A 24,603-nucleotide genomic window follows, 5' to 3' on the forward strand; every position below is an offset into this window, starting at 1 on the left:
ATCCAGCTCTACAGCTTGTTATCTCAGATTCTCCAACATCTGCAGTTCCTAATATCTCTGCTAAAAATGACTGTTCCTTTGAACAGAGTGACAACATCAAGTACTCTGATTAAATGCAGTCCTAATATCAAGATTGAAGCATTACTGAGCTCAAGTGCATTTCTTGCTGCAATAGACATTTCTATTTCCCCATGTCTTCCAAAACTGAACAGTGCTATGATCTGTCTCCAGTCCTTTGTATTGAGACTGTCCAAACTAATTTGGTTTTATGATCCTTTTTAGCCATCGCAAACAGAGATGGATGTTTTACGTTTGAATCAATCATACTGTTTACCTTTGCAATGTCAGACTAGCAAGCTCCTTCTAAAGTTGCTGTCAATGACAGACAAACCAACTGGTAGGAGTCATGTGCAAGTCATATTTGCTTCCTTGTATGGATCCACATAACCCCATTCAGCAACTAATGAAGTTGAGAACTTGCTGTTACGTGCCTTGATGCAAAGTTATATTCTGCATGAGATTGTTGGTAAATTCAACTCTAGGATTGGTAAATCAGTTCACAGCAACACAGAAGGCAGCTTGGTGATGCAAAGAGTTAAACTGCAAAATCAAGAGCTAAATGTAGAAATTTTTATCCTCAATTATGATTAAATAAGTGAAATATAACAAATCAAAACAGCCCACTCTTTTCTTTAAAAGACTGTTCATCTACAATTAAACTCCATGTAGAATGAGTCTTCAAGACTGCTTTGCTAAGGCTTGAGCATTTCTATTGATTATGATGGACATTTAGGCTGGATCATAAAATTAATCTAAGAAATATTTTATTGAAAAGGTTTGACTTGAGGAATTTGTCACAAAGCAATGAAAAATGCCCCCATTGACATTGATATATGAAAAACAAATCTTATTCATTTCCCAAAAATACACTGCATGGTGTACAACATAATAAATACATTACTAGTTTATATTTGAATTCTTACCACATGCCTCAAAGTGCTGATTTGTTCACAGTCTACCAGATGTAGATGTAAACCTAGAGGTTTAAAATGAGGCTAGTAACCATTAAACTAAGTTGCATTATGACCAACAATAAACTTCAGACAACATAATGATTCAACACTACTGCTGTTTTTACGGTTTCTTGCAAGTTTATCAAAGCTTTTGAGACTGGAGAGGAAGTTTTCTTTCTGTGCAAAGCTTAAACACAACCCATTTAACTGCTATACAAGTTTCATCATGGCCACCAGGTTTAGCTAGCAATGCTCTTATACTTTAGAGATAATAGCTAAAAATTCTCACCTACTTTTTACTGGTTCCTTGGGTCAAAACAAAGCAGTAATATCAATGATGTATCATCTTGGCACAATTGTTTCAAAGTATTTTTTGCTTGTAATATAGCTTTAAATATTTTGCTCAGACAGAATCCTTCCCAGAGGGCTGTGAACTGTGCATGTATTATAATCAGTTTAAACAATATGTTCCAAATAAATACTTTTAACCTGGTACAGTTTTACTGGAAAATCCATCACAATAAAAAGTGAACTGGGCAGGTGAACGTATGCTAATATCATAAAGGCAATTCAAAACTTGTTGGAAGATTTAATTTGACTACCAAGTGTAGACGTTTGATAGGTATTTTTCTAAATAGGTAACAGCGGCACTTAAATATGAGGTCCAGAATAATATTAATCCTCATATTGCAGTTCTACTGAAATTTTTTGAAGAATGTTAAATCTAATCTGTAAATTTTTTTTTAAAACACAAAACACTTCTGGCAGAGAAAAGGTTATTTCCAAATCTATGCTTAAGGCAGCCTAGGGAAAAAATACACCTGTCTCTTTCACATACTCAGTCTGAAATCAAATGCAGTGGAAACTATTTCTTCACAATTCAGAAACAGCAACATAACAGTTCAACAACATATAACTAGGTTTCTTATCAGACAAGCTCACAAATATGAAACACATTCTGTTTCCATCTTCCTCCATACCTCAATCAATCACATGTCAGTTTTTAAGCATAAAACTTGGTCCCAGTGAAGTTTACCATGTTTACAAAATTCTATGTAGAATAAGCTGGATTTGCGTGCCTGTGCATCTTCACTTTAGCAAAACAAACCAGGTAAAGTGTGCAGTTTCCAAAGTTCTTGTAAAGTGGGCTGCACAGAACAGGACGAACTCTAAGACTGAAAGGAAGAAAAATAGTTTAGTAATTGTAGGTCACAAATGGCAAAGAAAATCCAAATACACACTAGTGCAATTTTTAATTGGTTGGTTAACAGGGTTACGGACAATCTTTCAATTTCAGGAGAAATGCTACCAATAGTGATGTTTTAAGTTGCAAAGTTAATTATTTTTCAAATGGAATCTAAAGAAGGGTCACTGGGCCCAAAACGTTAACTCTGCTTCCTCTTCACAGATGCTGCCAGACCTGCTGAGTTTCTCCAGCTATTTCTGTTTTTGTCTAAACAGATGTTGACTCAATGCCTTTTACTGAAAAACAATCAAAAGTCTAATTTCAATTTTAATTGTCATTCAAATACCAAGGTCTTGGCTGGCTCCAACTTTTAAGATATGAATGCCACAAGACAGGATTTTGAATTGACCTTAGCACACACCTCTTTCAGAAAGGGACTTTCAACTGAAGGTCACATGAAGAAACCATCTCATTTTCTGTGTCTTTAAAAAAAAAATCAGTGAATGATGCTTATAAAGAGTCCGTCAAGAAGCCATCAAGCCATTTAAAGTCAACTAAGAAGCTAAGGCGATGAACAGCAATACTATGAAGGTGGGAAAAAGAACACCCCCACCTTACCTCCTCCCCCATCTCACCTGTTTCAACTTCAAATTCACCTGAAACATGGCTTCTTGGAAATTCAAGCAGCCACATATGTTACTAAGAATGCTCTGCTTTTTCAAACTTTTAAGTTCAGTTCATCACCCCATCGAAGAAACATTTGGGAGATATGTGAAATAAATAACTTTCTTAAATGTTTTAAAAACTCAGAAAAAGCTTACTTTTACTATATTACAATGGGATGGTCATTCCGTGGGGAAGAAAACACACATTAACACAATGATCATGGGTAGTAAGAAAATACACAAATTCTGTGACAATGGACAAATCGCAATTAAACTTTTCTAGTCGCTTGTCAAGTTTCTCAATTAATATTTCAATTGTATCTATTCAGGGAAGTCCCAAAATCAACTTCCACACTGTGATGAGGTATCAGATTTCAGTCCGAGCAGCAGCAGGCTCACTGGAATGGTTTCTTAGCCTATATTGGCCATAAAGTACAACTTATTGTGAATTAGTGCCTTGATTTACCTTTTGTTTAAATCTGCCTTTGAGTCTCCTTCTCAGTTGGTTAATTGAAAAGCTGAGAAACCCAAATATTCCGAATTTTTCTTCACAATTTAGTCAACAGAAAAGCCACAGAACAGATCACTATTCAAAGGACTACATCCATGGGTGTCACTTGTGAGAGTCAGTGGATAAAGTAACCAAAAATGTGCCCTGCTCAGAGCATTGTAAATTAAACACAATTTCTTTGAATTTGCACACTGCAAGCTTACACAGACTAGCTTTATTTTTCTTTTGATTTCTGCTGTTCAGTAACTAAAGATGTCATGCTCCAACACAATTGCCCTGGGGGAACCTAAGAGAAGGAAGTGAAAAGAAATCAGCTGGGGTCAAGATTCCTGTGGTCGATCATTATCTCTGCTAGAAGCATGTGTGGACAATACGCGAGGTCACAGTCAGGTTTGGCAGGGAAGTGTTCTCTTGATCAGTTTCATCGTCTGTTGATTCTCACTAAGAACGGGCACTTGAAGGTAATGCAAGGCTGCCATAATTCAACACTCCCAAAGGTCAGCAGCTTTTGGAGAGATAGGGAAAAAGTATTTGACTTATAAAACTGTTGTGGTGAGTTGTATTTTAGCAGTGACAAATAATCAATTACAAACTCGTGATGTGAGTCTGCAGCTTGAAATCACATGGAATTAAATTATTTGTTCTGATGCAACTGTTTCTTATATTTCATATCAGCACATAGTAATAGCTTTGAAACTTACCAGCAGAAAAATAGGAGCTTTATTACAGAATGTTGGCACAATGTTGTTCTGATATGTTTCGTCTCCCAAAAGAAAATTTATAATCAGAAATTGAGGGAAAGTGCATCATCAAGAGGTGTGGGTAAGGTGTTAAAGAGCTTGAGGAACAAGACAGACAAGGTGTGGGCACAGATAGGCACATAGGATTATAATACCCTAACTGACACTTGGTTGAAAGATGGACAGGATTGGCAGTTCAATATGCTTGGTTATATAGTCTTCAGATGAGATATAGAGGGGAGCACAGTATTTTCAATTATAGCAGTAAACGGCATTCAGGTGTATCTTTAGCCAGTATATAGAAATCCCAACAAGGTAGAGTCAGTTCTGGTCCTAACATTCATAAATAAGTCAAGGAAGGCAGGAGGTATATCAGTCAGGGAGCATTTTGGAGGTTAGATTTAGGACAGTCATGAGAAAGGGTAGGATGGTCCAGGAATAAAACTTCTATACTGGGGAAAGGCTGATTTTATTTAGGTAAGATGCAATTTGACCCAAGTGGACTGGATGCAGATACTTGCACATGGTACTGTGTCATAGCAGCGAAAAGCATTCAACTAACGGTGAGGGCAAATATGTTCCTGTAAAGACAAAGGGTGAGATGAGGACTGGGGAACTCGAATTCCAAAGAACATAAAAGGTGAAGTGGTGTTGATGAATCCAGTGCATTTCGTATGGTCTACATGGGGGTAGCATGGCTTTCGAAAAGGTTGCTCATGGCATACTGGTCAACAAAGCAAGAGCCCATTGCCATCTAAGCATTGTAGCAGGTTGTATCCAAGTTTGGCTGAAAGGCTGTAAGCAGAGGGATGTTTGTCTAACTATAAGTTGGCTTCCACAGGGCTCGGAGCTGGTACTCTTGCTGATTATGGTGTACATTAATGATTTGGAGTTACAAATGAGGGGTACAATTAAGAGGTTCGTGAATGATACAAAAATTAGGAGGAGTAAATAGCGAGATGACAGCTGTAAAATGCAGAAATATATCGAACTGATCAAGTGGGCAGAGTAGTGGCAAATGGAATTCAATGAGCAAAAAATGTAAGGTAATGTACCTGGGGAGATTACAACATGAATGGTAGGACTATGTAAAGTACTGATGATCAGAGGGACCTTGGTGTGCATATCCAGAGATCACTAATGATAGCAGGGCAGGCAAAAATGGTGGTTCAGAAGGCATATGACATACTCAGCAGGGAGGTTACACTACAACTGGATTATTGTGCGCAATTATGGTCACCACAGTATACAGAACATCTGACTGCAGTAGAGAGAATGCAGAGGAAATTTACCAGGATACTGTCTGGATTGGAGCATCTGAGCTGTAAGAAAGGATTGGAGAGGCTAGGGTTGTTTTTCTTGGAACAGCAAAGGTTCAGAGAGGACCTGATAGATAAGTACAAAATTATGAGGGGCATGGATAGGGTGGGTAGGAAGGCACTTTTTCTATTACAAGAGTCGTCAATAACTATAGCATAGATTTAAGCTAGGAGGCAGAAGGCTAGAAGGAGAGTTGAGGAGAATTTTTTTCATCCAGACAGTGGTAGGAGTCTGAAATGCACTGCCTGAAAGGGTTGTTGAGTCAGAAACTCTTAGAAATTTGCTTGTGTTGCCGTAGGCTCTAGGGCTAGAAGCCCAAAACTGGAAAATGGGATTAATATAATCAGTTGTGTGTGACTGGCATGAACACAATGGACCAAACGGCCCCTTCTGTGCTGTAAAGCCTCTAAGTATATGCATTTTAAGCGATAATGAAAGGATATATCACCATTAATGGTGTTTCTATCATTTCACAAGTGAACTGTGAAGGCATTTTTCAGTACAATATTCCTTTTGACAAGAATTCTTTTAAGTTAGAAAATATTCAATTTATTCAAAAACCTTTAAAACAGTGAAACATCAGTATACTGATCTCAGGATCAAATATTGTCAAAGATTCATCAATGATTCCAGTAGAATAAAAACTAATTTTTGATTAACAACATTACCTCCCCAAATATACCAAGTCTGCTATCTGGCTGTGGTAGCTTCCCTCCTATTGGAATTCGCTCCCAGAGCTGCAGCAATTGTTCCCCAACCTGTGGCTCCAATTCCTGTACGTAACATATAAACCAGAAGAAAGTCTATTCTCTTGATATTTTAAGCCATATGTTGTTATTTGGAGCAGTAGATATAGTATGTTTTAAAAAGATAGTTTAAGACAGATACAGATATTTGAGGAGTACAATCAGAATCAGCATGGCATTCACCATCCAAAACTCCACAAACATTGAGCTCTCAAGTTACACTTACACACACACACACACGCAAAAGGTTATTCTCAAGCTTGGGAACTTGCTCATCAGAACTAAAATGTTAACAGACTCTGAAGTGAGTCAGAAACAATTCACATTTCAAGTCAAAGAATTGTGACAAGTTAGAAACGTAATCAGTTTTAACTGGGTGAAGTGGAGAAGCGTAGAAAAAGAAAAAAAAGCAGGTGAAATGCAGAATGGTGGGAAAAGAACAAAAAGGATTGGCAGGAAAACAGGAGCGATTAAAACAAAAACACAATTGGTTGCTACTATCGGACAAAAAAAGGGCGTGACAACAGGTCCATGGCATACCTCAGCCAATCACGTTTTTGTCTCTGGTATACATTGTTGTGTTCATTTGGAATGTGGCATTCTTGCATTCTTTGCCAAGAAGCCTCTCTTTCCATCAATAATCAAATAATGTTCTACCAAACAACAGTTTATAGGTGATCCACTTTTTCAGTGAATCAAGATAGCTGTGTAGCACATGGGTAGCTAGCTTCCCAACATGAAATTACATGGGATATATTTTTCATCCTTTCGTCTAAGATTATGACAAGCTTAATTGTCATGTACTTTTGTCAACAATCAAAAAAAAACTTTTCAAGCAAAGTCGCTTTGATCCAACAGCATTCATCTTAAACATGCTTTCATGATTTCTAAACAACTGCCCCAGCAGAAAACACCTTTTATTGGAAGGTAGGAGATCTTATACTAAAGTATTTCTCCTCACAGTACTATAATCAGTAAATGTTACATTACATCATATGGTAAACTTAAATATCTTTTGAAGTATCATTGCTAAGGGGACATATTACAAAAGAAATACTTCAGTGATTAGAAATCCAACAAACAATACACATTTCCAGTTCAAATCTGATTTACGAACATTATAAAAGACTGAAGTTATACATGAACTTTACAATAAATCCAAGATCATGTTATAAGATGGAAACTAAATGCCATTAATGGCTTCACATACCTCTGCAGCCTTTTTAATCATGACGTGCAAATGGACCAAAATATTGACAGCCTTACCAAAAGCGGCAATGCAGCATATTTAGAATGAACCCAACCTAAAAGCAAAGTCTGCAGCATAGCTCTGCTCATTTACAGAATTGCAAAAATGGCAATGGTCCACCACTAACACATGAAAATGTCAAAAAATGTAATCTCCTGAAATTTAAGGAATATTCATGTTAAAGGAAAATACAGCAGTGCACCAATATGACTGGCATGAAGGTCATGCTTATTTAGGTGCAACTTCAGTGAATAGGACATTTATTTAAAAATAAGTTAAGCAACTTCTTCAAACCATCAAATTGTGCAACCAGCTAAAAACAGAAAACAAGGAAATGCAGATCAGAGGAAGTGTGTCAAGGTTAATCTGAAGAACACACTAAAGCATTGTGGTACTCACCTCATTAAGAAATACAGCCAAATATTGTGCAATCTGAAAACCCATCCTACAGAACATAGGACACCGAGAAACTAACAGTTTTAGCAACTAAAGCGTGCATCATCACAAAACAGCTGACCAGATCACTAGCAGTTATCAAATGCAAATAAATAACATCAGCCATTATTGCACATAATTATTACAATATTCCTAAAGCAAAGCAATTTTGAAACCTATGTTAGTGTGTTGTGAATATCATTGCAACTGGAAAAATATCTCAAATCACCCTACACTATTTTACACCACTTAGATGTTCAAATACTGACCAGCAGAGAATCAAGAACCTCAGTTCTTAAAGCATTGGTGTATTCTTCAAATTCAAATTATTGATCAAATTAAACTATTTTCTTTCTGTCTCTAAATGTTAAATATACAAGATTTAAATAGAATAAAAATAGATTTTTTTCAGCAATTTCTGTTTTTGTTTAATTTCCAGCATCCACAGTCCTTTCTGTTTGTTTAATGAATAAAAATTGAGTATACCTTATAAATCAAAAAATTCATTCCACTGCAAAAAACTGATATGGAAGTACAGTACCACAGAACTTCTTACAGTTCTGAGAAAAATAAATTGTAAATATACTGAAAGGTAAATTATATACCTGTCCATCTCTGCTTATTTGGACTTTCTTATTATCATTCCATGGGTTCAACAGATGGTGGGCATATTGAAAAGGAAGGCTTTCTTTTCTTATCCATTCAACTCGGAAGACTCCTCCTAGCCCAGCAGAACCCCACTCCTGGCTTCTCTCCCGCCCAATCTCTGAAATCATTCTGGCAAAGCCCTAAAGAAGACGGAGTAAGTTTTAATTAGTTAGAAATCAATTTTAACTTTACAAATTACTCATTAGTTGATCTTTTTCATTCACAGCCGACAAGTAATGGATGCTTAAGAATGTTTCAGCTAACGAAATTACTCTCAAGTGTCATGGAGTGAGCATTTGGGTTACACATTCCGTGAAATACTAATGCTACATCTTACTTTTGATGGTTTGATTCTTAGTTTTTTGTCCATCAACGCAATGAAGAAACATCATTATATTCCCAAGTCAGGATGGTGAGTGGCTTGGACAGGAACCTGTCAGTGGTGGTGTTCCCATATATGTACTTTTGCCTTTCTAGATAGAAGTGGTCATGGGTTTGGTGGCTGCTGCCTAAGGATCTTTTGGGGAATTTCTTCAGTTCATCATGTAAATGGTACATATTGCTGCTACTGAGCATTGGTGGTACAGTAGGCATTAAAAACATTGGGCAGGTAAAATTAGGGAGAAACCCTAGATATACTGTAAATATATCAAGGGCAAGGGGGTAACCAGACAAAGAGCTGAGACCATAAATGGCCAAGGAGTAATGTATGTTGATAAGGACATTGGCAGTGTGTTAAATGAGTACTTCACATCAGTCTTCACTTTGGATGAGGAAGAAGGTACAGAAGAGGGACTGTAAAGTTCTTCAGCAGTTTGACATGAGGAGTGAGGAGGTATTGGAGGTTTGATGGTTTTAAGATTGGATAAATCCCTAGGTCCGGAGGCGTTGTACCCCAGGCCACTTTGGGAGATGAGACAGGAAATTACATGGGTTCTGACCCAAATTTTGAATTGTTGAACAAAAGGTAGCTGAGAGAAGGGGCATACCTATAGACAGCAAGATGTGACCTCAGCAAGAAGTGAGAGTGACTGGATCATTCAAGAGTAGGTGACACCATTGAAACTAAATGGATGTCTGCAACTGACCACTATTGTTAACAACTGATGACTATCTAGAAATTTGTTTTTATTCACGTCCAAATGGGCATCTTTGGATAGATCAGGTTTTATTGTCTTCGTGAAGGTGGTGGTGAGCTGCCTCTTGCATCAGTACAGTTCGTGTGGTATAGGTACAACCCCAATATTTTTAAGGAGGGAGCTCCTAGTTTTTGACCCAGTAACAGAAAGGAATGGTCATATAGACCCACGTCAAGACAATCTGTGGCTTGGAGGCGGTTATGTTCCCATGTATTTCCTGCCTTGCCCTTCTAGATGGAAGGAGACTGCAGGTTTGAAAAGATGCTGTCCAAGGAGCCTAGGTGAGTTGTTGCAATGCATCTTGTAGATAGTTCACACTGCTGCTAGAGTGTGCTGGAGGTAAAGGAGCTGAATATTAAAGGTGGTGGATGGAGTGCCAATTAAGTGGTCTGCTGTGTCTTGGATGGCATCAAGACTCTTGAGTGTTGTTATAGCTGCACTCATCTAGGCAAGTGGGGAACATTCCAATTTGTGCCTTATAGATGGTGGACAGGCTCAAAAGGAGCCACATAGTGAGACTCTTGTCACAGAATTACCAGCCTCCGACCTATTCTCGTTACCAGTATTTAAATGGCTGGTCCAGTTCAGTTTCTGGTCATTGGTGGCCCTCAAGATGTTGATAATGGAGAAATGGTAATGCCACAGATGGTCAAGGCTATGGCAAAGCAAGTCAATATCCAAATACCGATTAAATGTTAAGAGTTTCTAACTCAAACCACCCTTTCAGGCAGTGAGATTCAGAATCTCAACACCCTCTGGACGAAAACATTTCATTTCACTCTCCTTTTAGCCTTCTACTTGTTACCTTAAATCTACGTCTTTTGGTTACTGATCCTTTCACTAATGGAAAAAGTGCCTTTCTATCCACCTTGTCTGTGCCCCTCAATCTCGCACACATCTGTTAGGGCTGTTCTCAATCTTCGATGCTCTAAGGAAAACAACTCTAATCTATCCAATATTCCCTCATTGCTCAGTCCCTCCAGCCCAGGCTATATCCTAGTAAATCTCATCTGCATCCTTTTTAATACAAATCACATCCTTCCTATAATGTGGTGACCAAGACTGCATGCAGTATTCCAGTTATAGCCTACCAAGTGTTTTTGCACATCTCCAGTATAACCTTCCTGCTCTTCTAGTCTATGCCTCAGTAAATAGACAAGTATTTCACATGCCTTCTTAACCAGCTTAACTATCTACCCTGCTCCCTTCAGGGACCTGTGGATAAGCACACCAAGGTCCTTCTGATCTTCTGTACCTTCCAGGTCCTACCATTCATCGTGTAATCGCTTGCCTTCTTAGCCCTCCATAAATTCCATCAAATCCGTAACTTGCAGATTATCTAAAAGGGTTTAAGGTATCAGGAATGACTCATTGCAGAATACCCAAACTCTGGTTTACTCTTGTAGGCACAGTATTTATTTTGCTAGCTCAGTTACAGGTGAGGATCCAGCAACATTGAATAAAAAGCAGAGATGTTTAGAATCTTTCTTGTTGGAGATAATCATTACCTGATAGCGAGTGGTGCAAATGTTACTTGGCAATTACCAATCCAAGTCTGACTATTGTCCAGATCTTTCTCCATGTGTGAACAGACTACTTCATTACTTGAAACAACTACATTACAAATGGAAAGAGGAAATTCCCACTTATGACTTTGTGATGGAGGGAAGGCCATTGATGAAACCAGTAAAGACTTTAGGTCTAAGAAATTATCTCACTTTAAAGAATGCCTGCAGTGATGTCCTGTGCCCGAGATGACTGACCTCCAAAAACCAAACAAACCTCCTTAAGCAAGGTATTATTCCAGCTAGTGGAGAATTATCCCGGATTCCCACTGATATCTCTTTTACTCAGGCTCCTTAATGCTACACTTGGTCAAAAGCTGCCTTAATGTTGAAGAAAGTCACACTTGTCCTATGTATAGAATTCAGCTCTCCTGTCCACGTTTATATCAAGACTGGAGTAGAGTTGTCTTGGCAGAATCCAAAGTATCATTAAACAAGTTATATTCTTAACGATAGCACAATCAACAAGACCATCCTAAACTTTGCAAATGGGGAAATACTTGGGGAGACACTGGCTTAGTGGTAATGTCACTGGACTAGTGCTTGAGGCGCCCAGGCTAATGCTGTGTGGACGGGAATTCAAATCGCACTATGGCAGCTAGTGAATTTAAATTCAGTTAATAAATCTAAAATTTAAAGTTAGTCTCAGTAATGGTGGGGTCTGACTATTATTGATATTTATAAAAACCTATCTGGTTCACTAACGTCCTTTGAGAAAGAAAATCTGCTACCCACACCCAGTCTGGCCGACATACAACTTCAGACCCAATTTAAAAGGCCCTCTGAAATGGCCTAACAAGCTATACAGTTCAAAAGCAATTTGGGGTGCCTATATTCCATAAAATAAAAGGGAAATAAACCAAATTATTGCACAAAGTAGTATTTTCACAAGGAAAATGAATCTGAAGAAGAAAATCATTTAATATATTGAAATTTCAACCAAGGAACAATAAATGTGACACATAATTCATAAACTGTTATTTGTTAAGGACCTTAAGATACTTGATTCAAGAAATTAAGAGGATTTAAGAGAATATTACAGATAACACAGAACATTTGTTTATTAACTGAAGAGAATAAATATATAGCTGTTAAATATTTCCATAGAATTTTTTAAATTACCTGGAAGTGCCCTGATCCTTGCACAGAAAATACTAGATACACAATGCTGCTTTCCCAAAATGCACGATTTAGTTTGCGTTCATTGCTAGGTGTAGTGGACCAGATCCCCTTTTGTTGAGAAATCTCAAGATTACGAAGATTGCTGCTCTTCAAAATGAAAAATCGCACTGGTACATTCGGTCTTGGTGATGGAGATTTAGAGCCCTAAAGAGAAATAAGAGAACTCATTTTTTTTTTTTAAAAATCTTTTTGCATCCTGTTCCAAAATGTCTTCAAATTCTTGGCTGGAGATGACCTGAAATCAATCTCAGACGCTTTTCAACACGTTGGCAAAATAGATTGGCTGACGAGAGACAAAAATCCTTCATCCCGGACAATTTTAACCTTAAGACTCAAACATCCTATTCCAGTCATCAGCAAGCATTCAACTTATTTAGCTGAAACGGAATTGCAGCAGCAGTAGCACTTTTAAATGTAACATTAAATTTAGACAGTATTAAAAATGCAAACAGAACTCCTAGGAAAGCAAACAACCCATAAACAAAACTTAAATTATGTTGTACTGTGAAGATAATTTAAATTAAGTAGTGATGCAAAGTTGGTGGTAGTACTTGTGGATTGGAAGACAGGAGGTTAGAATTTGTAAAATGATAGGGGGAAGAATGCGTGGTCCCTCTAAAACGTGTTTTTTTAGGCTTGGAGATTTAAAAAAATCTGCAGGGGGCAGCAGATGCACAGAGTTCTCGAAATTGAAACATTGTTTCAAAAGGCTATACTGTTAACAGGCAAAGCAGCATTTTTACCAAGACTATAGGTTTTTGAATTTAGCCAATTAATTTAAACCAGGCCCTAGATACCAAAGCCCAGTTAAAATTTAAATTTAGTGGTTTTGACAACCTCAGACCAAACATATTGTAAGAAGTTAATAGGTCATCAAGGGCATAAAAGAGGAGGACATTTGAAAATCAGCGTGAGAGCAAACTGCCAACTGTTAAGGGAACAGCTCTCAACAGCCCTAAAGAAAGAGAAAATCACTTCTCTCACAGAAATCACTAAAATCTCACAGTAAGCACTATCTAAATAAAGGTACAATGGCACTCTTAGCTAATATTCCTGACACAAGAATTCGATGGAGGACAGCGTTCTTGACTGAAAGATAGTGGAGAAAGCAAAGAACATTCCAGAAGACTTATCCTGGCTGTAATTTCAAGAGATTAAGTTTTTTAAAATTAATTTATATAAGCAGGACATGTATCTGTTAGAACAGCATACCATTAGAATTTTATTTTATTTGGGAATAGTTAGTAATTAAGGGAGAATTGTTCGGTTTGTTAGTAGTTCTGTAACTTGTTCACTGTTAGAGTTAGATAAATAAATTGTTATTTGTTGCTTATAAAGTGAGTATCAGGGATTTCTTTCATTTAACCACGACTTTATAACAGATTGGGGGTGTGAGGCGGATTATACCGCTGTTCACACTTACTTTAAACAGATTATGAGGCAAGGTGAGCATCTGAGTGTTTTGGTTTTAATTATCAGAGAGGGGTCGATCACCCTTTCATAACAGTATGAGAAATATTATAATTCCAGCTGATGTTATTACTGGACCAATCAGATCCCAGTCTGAACCCTGGTTTGATAGACTTTTTTCTTGATTTTAATGAGGTGGTCTGTGAAACATAACTGTGCAATGCTGCACATGTGGTTCTAACAATTAAAACTTTTTCATACAAACCGTACGAGGATATCAGACAATAAACCAAAATCTTTACATACAACACCCTTTTGCATTACTCAAATACCAGAAAGAATTCCCTTCTACACCAATATTTATACAGCTTAAATTAATTGATGCTTCAAATATTAGTGTCAAGAATTTGATACCCTCTTCCTCAAGTCTTCGTGCAACTTAGCTTAGACTTCCTCAGCTTCAAATATTGCCTTAAGGGTTTTAACAAAACACTTTAGTCTGGAACTTACCATCTAAACTCCTTACAATGAGGTAATCCATTTCTTAACAATCTCCCATCTTCAGGGCAAACTAGTTTATCTACCCAACTTCATAAATGATTTCTAAAAACTAAAAGGTTTCTTAAAGCTGTGGGTATTTCCATTATAAAAAACATTCTAGATCTTCTCTGAAGCCAATTTACTTTGCTAACTCAAAAATGCTTTCAATGTAAACAAATTCCCATTAGGCTCCAACAACACTCACTCTCATGCCTGTTTCTTTAAAAACATCACAATGGCTAAAGAAATACTTCCAAGTTAATCATTAAACCTTTGCATATACATACAACAACTCCCCCATGGCACTAGTTCAAAACAACCTCTAAAATAAATGATATTAAAACATATATATCACACACCTTGCATCAGACTATCTACCTTAATACATTATAATGAAACCGTCTTCAATAAAAAAAAATCACAACAGCACCTTGTATTTAGACAGCACATTTAACATTACAAAATGTCCCAAGATAGTTCACTAGGAGTATTATAAAGCAAAGCACACACTGCAACACAAAGAAATATTTGTTATATTTCAAGGAACGTCTTAAAAGAAGAAAGGATAAAAGGGTGGAGAGGTACAGGGAAGGTGTTTACGAGGTTGGGACCTTGACATGTGAAAGCATGCCACCAAAATTAGGAATGCACAAGAAGCCTGAACAGAGGAACACATATCAACACATGTTGATATTCTAGTCCTGTCGATATAACGAAGGTACTGCTGGGTGTTTTGAAAAGCATTAAGGTAGACAAGTCCCCAGGACCTGATAAGATCCACCATAGAATACTGAGGGTTGGAGGAAGGAAAGAAATTACTAGGACCTTGTATAAAATCTTTGTATCCTCTTTAGTCACAGTTGAGGTCTCGGAGGACGAGAGAATAGCCAATGTTGTTCCTTTGTTTAAGTGCAACAGGGATAATCCAGGAAATTACAGGCCAGTGAGCCTTACATCAATGGAGGGGATACTGCTGGAGAAGATTCTTAGTGTCAGGATTTATTCATATTTGGAAAATATAGGCTAATTAGCATCGAGTAGCATGGTTTTGTGCAGGGGAGGTAATGTCTCACAAACTTGATTCAGGTTTTGAGGAAGTGACAAAGATGACTGATGAGGGCAGAGTGGCAGATGTTGTCTACATGGATTTGAGCAAGGCCTTTGATTAAAGTCCCGCATGGCAGGCTGATACAGATGGTGAAGTCACATGGGATCTGTGGTGAGCTGTTAAGAAGAATACAGAAGTGGCTTGGTCATAGAAGACAGTGGAAGGGTGTTTTTTCTGACTGGAGATCTGTGACCAGTGGTGTTCCACAGGGATTAGTGCTGGGACCCTTGTTATTTGTTTTATGTATATAAAATATATGAAAATATATATGAGATGGCAGAGAATGTAGGTGGTCTGATTAGAAAGTTTGGGGAGGGTTGGGGGAACTGCAGATAGTGAGGAGGATTGCCAGACGATACGGCAAGACATTGATAGGGTGGATACATGGGCGGAGAAATAGCAGATGGAATTTAATTCAGCCAAATGTGAGGTGATACATTTTGGAAGGTCTATTGAAAGAGGAAGTATTCAGTAAATGGCAGAATCCTTAGAAGCATTAGCATACAGAGGGATGAGGTTGTTTACTTGCTCGCCAAGTTGGCTTGTTCTCGTTCAGACGTTCAGTCACCATGCTAGGTGACATCATCAGTGGAGCCTCTAATGAAGCAGTGTTCTTCTACTCTGCTTGGAATTTATACTGTTTGGTCCAAATGGTGAGTAGTGTCATTTCCAGTTTTGATCTGTATGGGTTTTTAAATGGGGTCTAATTCTATGTGTTTGTTGATTGTATTACAGGTGGAGAATCATGCCTCTAGTAATTCCCATGCATGTTTATGTTTGGCTTGGGCTACTATGGTTACCCTGTCTCATTTAAACTGATGGCCTTGGGTATTGTGATTAGATCGCCATTACGGACCAGACAGTATAAATTCTAAATGAAGTAGAAGAACATCACTTCATTGGAGGCTCCACTGATGATGTCAACTAGCATGGTGACGAAACATCTGAACGAGAACAAGTCAGCTCGGCGAACAAGTTAACAACCTGACCCACAACCCGAGCTACAGATCTTTGCCAAAACTTGGAATACAGAGGGATCTAGGCATACAGGTCCACAGTTCCCTGAAAGTGTCAATGCAAGTGGATAAGGTAGTCAGGAAAGCATATGACATTCTTGTCTTTATTGGTCGAGGCATAGAGTATAACTATTGGCAAGTCATGTTGCAGCTGTATAGAACTTTACTTAGGCCACATTTGGATTACGGCATATAGTTCTGGTCGCCACACTATCAGAAGGTTGTGCAGGCTTTGAAGAGGGTACAGAAAAGGTTTATCAGGATGTGCCTGGTTTAGAGGGTATTAGTTACGAGAAGAGATTGGACAAACTTAGTTTGTTTTCACTTGATCGTTAGAGGCCGAGGGGCTGACCTAATAGAGGTTTACAAAATTATGAGATGCATGGATAGAATGGATAGTCAAGAGTCCCTTTCCCAGGCTAGAAATGTCAGTTACTAGGGGACCAAGGCTTAAGGTAAAAGGGAGAAAGTTTAAAGAAGATGTGAGTCGCAGATATTTAAACACAGCATGGTAACTGTGTGGAGAGTGCTGCTAGGGGTGGGGACAGAAGCAGATACAATAGCAATTTTCTGAAGGGTCTAGGCCCGAAACGTCAGCCTTCCTGCTCCTCTGATGCTGCTTGGCCTGCTGTGCTCATCCAGCTCTGCACCTTGTATTCTCACAATAGCAATGCTTAACAGGTCTCTTGACAGATTCATGAACAGGAAGGGAGTAAAGTGTTACAGACAGTGTAGAGGTAAAAGGTTTTTAGTCTTGAGTTTGGCATCATATGTGTCAGTGTAGGCTTGGTAGGCCAAAGGGCCTGTGTTCCTGTGCTATACTGCTCTTTGTTCTTATATCTCAAAGTTTTGGGACTGAAGATCAGAGCTAAGGAGAGGTGAAGCAACAGAGGGATTTGAAAACAAAGATAACCAAGTGTTGCCTGACCAGGAGCCAATGTAGGTCAGTGAGCACAGAACTAATTGGGGAATGGGACTTACTGTGAACTAAGACACAGGCAGGGGAGCTTAGGATGACCTCAAGTGCTTGAAGGGAGAAAGAGAGAGATAAGCCAGGAATGCATTGCATAGAGGAGTCTAGAGGTATTAAAGGTATCATCAGCTGCTGAACTGAGACAGCGGCAAAGATAGGCATATTATGTGGGTGTACAAATATGAAGTCCGAAGTTCACCTTGCAGTCAAATGTGACACGAAGGTTGCAGAAAGACTGGTCTAATCTCACGTGGTTGCCAGTAATCAGTAGCTTGGGAACGAGCATAGAGCAAGGATCAAAAACAACGGTTTCAGTTTTTCTGATGATTAACTGGAGGAAATTTCTGTTTATCCACTAACAGATGTTGCATAAGGCGGCTATACTTTAGCAACAGTGGAGGAGTGGAGTGTATTAGTGGGGTAGCGGGGAGGGCCACAAAATAAATACATTTGTTTAGTAAGTTGCTCCATGGAAAGAAATCCAAGTATACAAAATATTTTTTCAAAAATCAATTAATTGAAAGAGATAAACATTAAACTGAAAGAGAAACAACTATGAAAATGGGATTAAATTTGAGTTTGAAATAAAATAAACCAGCAGTGACACAATGGGCTGAATTTTCCAAATTTGAAAATATTTGGGAGATGGGACCATTTGTGGAGCTCCCAACTCTGTTCAGGGCTGCAGCTTGACAGCTGATAGCAATGAGCATGTCTATCCATTCTCATCCAATGACAATGGTGGATAGTTCGAGGTTAGACAGCCCGAGTGCCCAAAGTGAAAGGTGACTGGTAGGGCTAACGTGAAGGTGATGTAATGCTGAGCTGCAGACAGCAGGGGAGGTCAGCACGAGATACAGTCGTTCAACGATGGGACCGGCAGCTATTTCTTAATGCTCATTACAATCCACTGGAAATGTCTGCAGGTGGAGCACAGATTTCCAATTTTTTTATGAGCAGATGACCTAAGGTTTGCCAATTTGAACGTACAATGTCAATACTGCATGTGCACGTTATGGCTCCAACCTCTCATTGTGCCCCAGTAGAAAATTCCAAATTCCTTCGAAAAATGGTCACTAATTAGCTCGATTATTACTTTCACTATCTTCCAGTTAGAATTGCAGGGCATGCAACAGTCAAATTCTTAAAGCGGACTCCAGAAAAATCGCAAGCTGGTGGGAACATATAAAGAAGCTGTCCCTGCGCCTTTTCCCTTATATTTTCTGATACCCCACCTCCAAGGTCGACTGTATGCTGCAAGGAACATTCTACCTAACGGAGAAGAAATAAGCTGTTCAATCTATCAAATTCAATTACTCTTGAGAGCATTTCAATAAACAAACTTACTTTGCCTGAAGGTGGAGGAGACGGGCTGGCACAGGGGCTGGGATAGTTGCTGCTGTCTGTCGATTTTACAGATGACTGATCTGATCTGTCATCAGCACTCCTCTTAGGATGGAGGAAGCCCCTCTCTTTGTACCTTTGCTGCTGCTGCTGCTGCGACTTTAACTGAACCCTATAAAAAAGAAAAATACTGGTTTGTACTATTTTTGAAAATGTAAAACAACAAACTTTTTAAAAGGAAATTAAGTATTTCTAAAAAGTAGAGGGTACAGAGAAAAAGCAGGGTAAAGAAGTTAAATGAAAATCTCCGAGACACTCAACACAAAAGCGATATGCCAATGATCTACCACTGTGCTGTAAAATTCTAATTCTATCATCTTTCACAATAACATTACTATAATTTTACATTTGAGAGGTCAATTACCACCATCTTACATGTGTAAGTGGACACTAGTGAATAGTTCTCCTCAGTCAAACAAGCATAGAGATAATACAAAAGCAAAACACTGTGGTAGCTAGAAATGTGAAATAAAGCAGAAAATGCTGGATATTGCAAATCAGGCAGCATTTGTGAAGAGGAAACTGGCATATTTGTTCCCTCTGTGAGGTGGCAAGAATAACAGAGTGTAATGTCTTAATTGGGCCAAACATCAGATTCTCACAGTTGAGAAGCAATGTCACAATTAAGTCCTCGCTCCTTAGATGGAGAGATCAAATGCTCACCATCAAGTGGCAAGAAGTCTATTTGTATGCAATTGCACTTATTAATTACAGACTCACCCTATTAACTTCCCTGTCGATTAACCTCTCCCTAATCAAGAAACTCAAATGCTTCAAAAAGTAAAAACTGAATAGGTACTTGTCAAGTTGGTGCCTCTGACTCCAGTCTGGGTGAATTCATGGCTCTACTTTGGTTGGAAAAATTATAACTACAGCAAACTCTTCTTGGACCCTCTATCCACACAACTGTACAATGACAACATATCACCCTCAAAGCCTCAGGTTGTGTGTAATTGAGATGGCTCAAGCAACACTTGTAATCTCACAGCTAGCTTTTCTGGGTGGATTCAGGCAGCAATCCCTCAGTCTGAATTTGTGATTTTTGTGGGCAGGGTCAGTTCGCAGTTAACAGTGGTGAAGATATAACCGTCATGGAGAGGATGAATGTATCATTGTACAGTGCGTCATCAATGTATGTGGCAAACACAGCTGCATGTGCTTGAAGAGGATGGCATTATGTGAATGTCAGAAGAAATGAATGTTTATTGAGATGATGGTGGACTCCAGTAATTCAAGGGGTAGCACAGTCAATTCAGGACTAGTCCATTTCTACTCCTAGAGGGTGGTGAAGGGTTGGTCATGGTCAGTCAGGCAGTTGGTTTGTTGCAAGTCTGGGGATCCTGGGCTTTTATTAATAGTGCATAGAGTACAACAAGATTGGTGATGCTTAACTTGTCTAAGACACTTGTTAGAACTCAACATGAGTATTGTATACAGTTCTGGGTGTCACTATATAAGAAGCATGTGAAAGTACAGAATGCAGAACAGATTTACAAGAATGGTTAGAGATGAGAAATTTCTGTTATGTGGATAGACTGGAGAGGTTAGGATTGTTTTCCTTGGAGAGAAGACGGTGAAGTGGAAATCTAATAGCTTGCAGAATCATGAGCGATCTGGATAAAGTAGATAAGAAGAAACTGTTCCCATTCATTAATGGAACAAGAACAAGAGGGCACAGATTTAAAGTGATTTGAAAAAGACAAAGGCGAGGCAAGAAAGAACTTTTTCACACCATAAGTGGTTCGAGTCTGGAAACTGGTGGACGCAGGTTCAATTGAGGCATTCAAGAGGGAACTGAATGATTATTTAAATAGAAACAATGTTCAAGGCATGAAAAAAATAGTAGAAGAATGAAACTAAGTCATAATGCTCACTGGAGAGCTGGTGCAGACACAATGGGCCAAATGGCCTCCTTCTGTGACATAACACTTGTGTGATTCAGTTTTCATTGTTTATCACTATGCAATAAAAGGTGTAGTCCTTGCAAGTGCGGATCTGATGTCTTCATCTCTTTTAAGAGAAAGTTCCTGTACACACCTTACCCTAGCCAAATGCTACTAATAAAGCAACTGTGTTAGTGAGTGCATCTACACATCAGTTTGAACTAAAATGGTCCTTTATGCCAAAGACATCAGGGTCACATTAGGGAGTACACACCTTCAAAAGGATGAGCAAGTCAAAAATTCTTAGATTTTTCCTTCTGAGCGCTCCTACGTCTGTATTCCTTCAATCTTTCAGAGTGCCATGATTCTTCCCCACACCGTTCCTATGCCTAAACATCCTCTATGCCATTACTTAAAGTATAATGCGATTTTTTTGTCTCTTCTCTGTAGAGTGTTGCAAAACATGGGAAACAAAATATAGGTGGCAGCACGAGCCATCACACACGTTTAAATATTACAGCATTCTGTTGAGACACAGAACAAGACAAAGCTTTCCCTCCTGAAATGCAGGGAAGCATCATAGATTCCAAAATCTTTCCTACAAAGTGCACTTAAAAGATTTGGATCCTCCTCTACATCTTATAGTTAGCCTCAAAGTCCCCAACATTCAGCTGTAGCACCTTGGCTGCACTCTCCAAGTTAAGGTTCTGTAGTTCTCTGTTGGATGAGGCTGAGGCTATCTGTAGTTGCCCACATTGCTGATAACGAGAGAAAAGCCCACTGCAATGATTGCAGAACAACATATTCTTTTGCTGACATCCTTGGTTGTCCAGAGGGCAGTTCAGGGTTGTCTGCATTGCTGTAGGCCTGGAGTTGCGTGTGGGCCGGGCTGGGTAGGGGCAGTGAATTTCCTTCCCCAGGGTCCATTTGTGGTCCAGTTGGTTTTTTGTGATGGTTGACAGCAGTTGCACAGTCACTATTGAGCCAGCATTTTATTTAAGGTTTTTTGTTTTTGAATTCAAATTTCATCACATCTCATGTCCCAGAACATTGGCTGGGAGTACTGGATTGCAGGTCCAGAGTCATTATCACTGCATCGCCTGTCTCCTCAAACCCAGCTAACAGTCTAAGACACTTGCATGCAGCTGGGTAGTTCTGGTACAGGACAAGCAATCCTGCAGGTGTGAGCTCATGCCCCACAGTTACTAAATGAAATTTAATTCACTAAATCTGGTCATTTCAGACTAAACAGAAAAAGTGAAAAGCTGATATTGTTATAAAAATCCAACTGGATCCTGAAGCTAAACCTCCCACACCCACATTTATGATCAATCCTGCCTCATGGGAGCACTGTCACACTTAACAATAGTTCACAGGTTCAAATCCCACCGCAATGAGACTCAACTACCACAGGAACACAGTAGTGAGGGAATGCTGCGCAGTCAGAAGGGCTGTCTTTTGAATGAAACATTAAACCAAGGCCCTCCTTGTCCTCGCAGATGAACACAACACTATTTGAAGACAAGCATATGGCGGTCAACACTTATGTTTCACAAACTTCACGGATTAACACATCATTGTTTATTGATGTTTTGTATGTTCAAAATGACTGCTACATTACAGTGATTACATAAAGTGAAGAAGCTGATTAATGGCTCACCACCACCTTGTACAGGGCAATTAGGGATGGACAATAAATGCAGCCAGCAACAACCCAAACTGCAAAGAGATCAAAAAAAATTTGCACCTGGCAGTCTCAACAGCCTTAATTCTCTGAGAATCTGCCTGTGAAAACTGGTACCAAATTTAGAAAAAACGAAGGGAAATAAATGAAATGTTGTTAGAAAATTTGGTAATGACTTCGAAACAGCACAGCCTCAGCAGTGTGCATCATCGTGGCCAGTAAAAATGGCAGGGTCTTTGGGAAAGCTTCTGATGTGTGGAATGTAAGATGTGGGATATTTTGGATCCACAAGATATCTAGGACAGTCACATCTGCATATAGTGCCAGAGGTGGCAGTTCTTGAACTACAGATGGCTGATTTGGAGTATTGATTTGGAGATGGGTACCGAGGTCAAAAATTCTAAATTTGCAAATGAGACTAAGGTAGTGAGAAAGTGAATTTGAAAGAATGACACTAAGTGACTTCACAGGGACATTAACAAGTTGGCCAAATGGACAGACACCTAGCAAATGAATTTCAATACAGTGAAATGTGAGATAATGTAGAAGAAACATGGAGGCAATAGAGACTCAATGGCACAACTTTGAGCAGGATAAAGGGGGAGGTGATGGCCTAGTAGTGTTAGTTATCACTGGATTGTTAACCCAGAGGCCTAGATAAAGTTCTGGGGACCTGGATTTGAATCCCGCCACGACAGGTGGTGGAGCTTGAATTCAAAAAAATATCTGGAATTAAGAGTCTAATGATGACCGTGAGTCCATTGTTGATTGTTAGAAAAACCCATCTGGTTCACTAATGTCCTTTAGGGAAAGAAACTGCCATTCTGATCTGATCTGGCCAACATGTGAATCCAGACCCACAGCAATGTGGTTAACCACTAACTGACCTCTAGGCGATTAGGGATAGGCAGTAAATGCTGCCTAACCAGCGACACCCTCATCCCATGAATGAATAAAGAAAAAATAAGGTGCAGAGGGACCTCAGGGTTCAAGTCCAAAACATCTCTAATGATGGCAAGGCAAATTGAAATAGTTCTTAAGAAGGCTTATAAAGTATATAGTAAAGGCACACAGTATAAAAGGCAGGAAGTGATACAACACCTCTACAAAGTAATTGCTCAGACCAATATAATTATTTTTCAGTTCTGGACACGTTATTTAACGAAGGATGCTAAAGCTTTGGAGAGAGTGCAAAGGAGATTTACTAGAATGATACCAGGAATGAGGGTTTTTAAATACAAGGAAAAATTACAGAAATTAAAATTATTCTTCTTGGAACAGATAAGATTACAGGTAATCTCATTGGAGGCGTTCAAGTATACACACAATTTTGACAGGGTAAAGAAGGACATTTTGTTTTCACTAGGTAGTATGTCAGTAATTAGGGGTCACAATTACAATACAGTCAACAAGAGAGCTAGGAGAGAGAGGAGGAGAAATTTTACTCAGAGTTGTTGGGATTTGGAATGTGCTGCCTGGGAGAGTGGTGTAAACAAATTCCATAGGGAGGTTTCAGGAGAATGCAGAATATGTATTTGAATGTAATGAATTTAGAGGACTACAGAGATAGGACTGAAAAATGATACTAGCTGGATAACTGTTTTGGGAGCAGGTACAGACATGATTGGCTGAATGGCCTCTTTGTGTACTGTTAAATTCTGATTCCATGTTCTACAATGCCCCACCTAGCCTGAGGCAATAGGAACAATAAGACTACAGGAGATATTAGAATAGTGGAAGCGAACAAAAGTGCAAATTGTATACAGCAGTTGAACCTCCATGACACTGATGTGCCCTTAATGTTTTTTTCCTTCCTCTCCCTTCACACTACATTTATATGAAGGACTGACATCTGCAATTAGAGTGGAGGATTCCTGCTGTGAGGTATACCTTGTTGACTTTGAAGATTTTGGCAACTATCCCGTGGCTTTCAACGCAGAGGGCCTCATACTGCTGAGAATGCCCCGACTGCAGACAAGTTCACCTTCCTGGGCTGAAATGCTGGAGGCATTAGAGTCACAGGCAGGGTTGAGGTGGATGGGCAACGTATCTCTGAACTGTCCTGAGAAGAAGCTGTCAGGTACCTGTCAGTCACTTCAAAGAAAGGACACCTGGGGCGAGGTTCAGGTGCTTCATCCCTCTCTGGGCTTGCTACTGATGCTGTACATTGGCTGCTAAATTGATGG

The 24,603-nt window shown here is 39.0% G+C and overlaps 1 protein-coding gene across 4 annotated transcripts in view; it reads right to left on the reverse strand.

Annotated features, from left to right (window-relative positions):
* Window positions 1-24,603, reverse strand: part of LOC109921050 (3'-5' RNA helicase YTHDC2-like) — a 100,279-nt gene that overhangs the window by 61,377 nt on the left and 14,299 nt on the right. For 2 of the 4 annotated variants that reach the window (XM_048619101.1, XM_048619093.1), the window contains exons 6-10: window positions 18,794-18,962; window positions 12,340-12,543; window positions 8,471-8,653; window positions 6,104-6,208; window positions 7-2,188 (exon numbers count right to left, since the gene is read on the reverse strand). In XM_048619101.1, coding sequence (XP_048475058.1) covers window positions 2,183-2,188; window positions 6,104-6,208; window positions 8,471-8,653; window positions 12,340-12,543; window positions 18,794-18,962 — 667 coding nt within the window. In that variant the 3' untranslated portion in view covers window positions 7-2,182. Of the gene's footprint in view, window positions 1-6; window positions 2,189-6,103; window positions 6,209-8,470; window positions 8,654-12,339; window positions 12,544-18,793; window positions 18,963-24,603 lie in introns of those variants that run through there. The other 2 variants (XM_048619113.1, XM_048619107.1) reach the window with 2 other exon arrangements.

This window comes from Rhincodon typus, chromosome 3, assembly GCF_021869965.1.
Source record: "Rhincodon typus isolate 14 chromosome 3, sRhiTyp1.1, whole genome shotgun sequence".
Classification (NCBI taxonomy): domain Eukaryota; kingdom Metazoa; phylum Chordata; class Chondrichthyes; order Orectolobiformes; family Rhincodontidae; genus Rhincodon; species Rhincodon typus.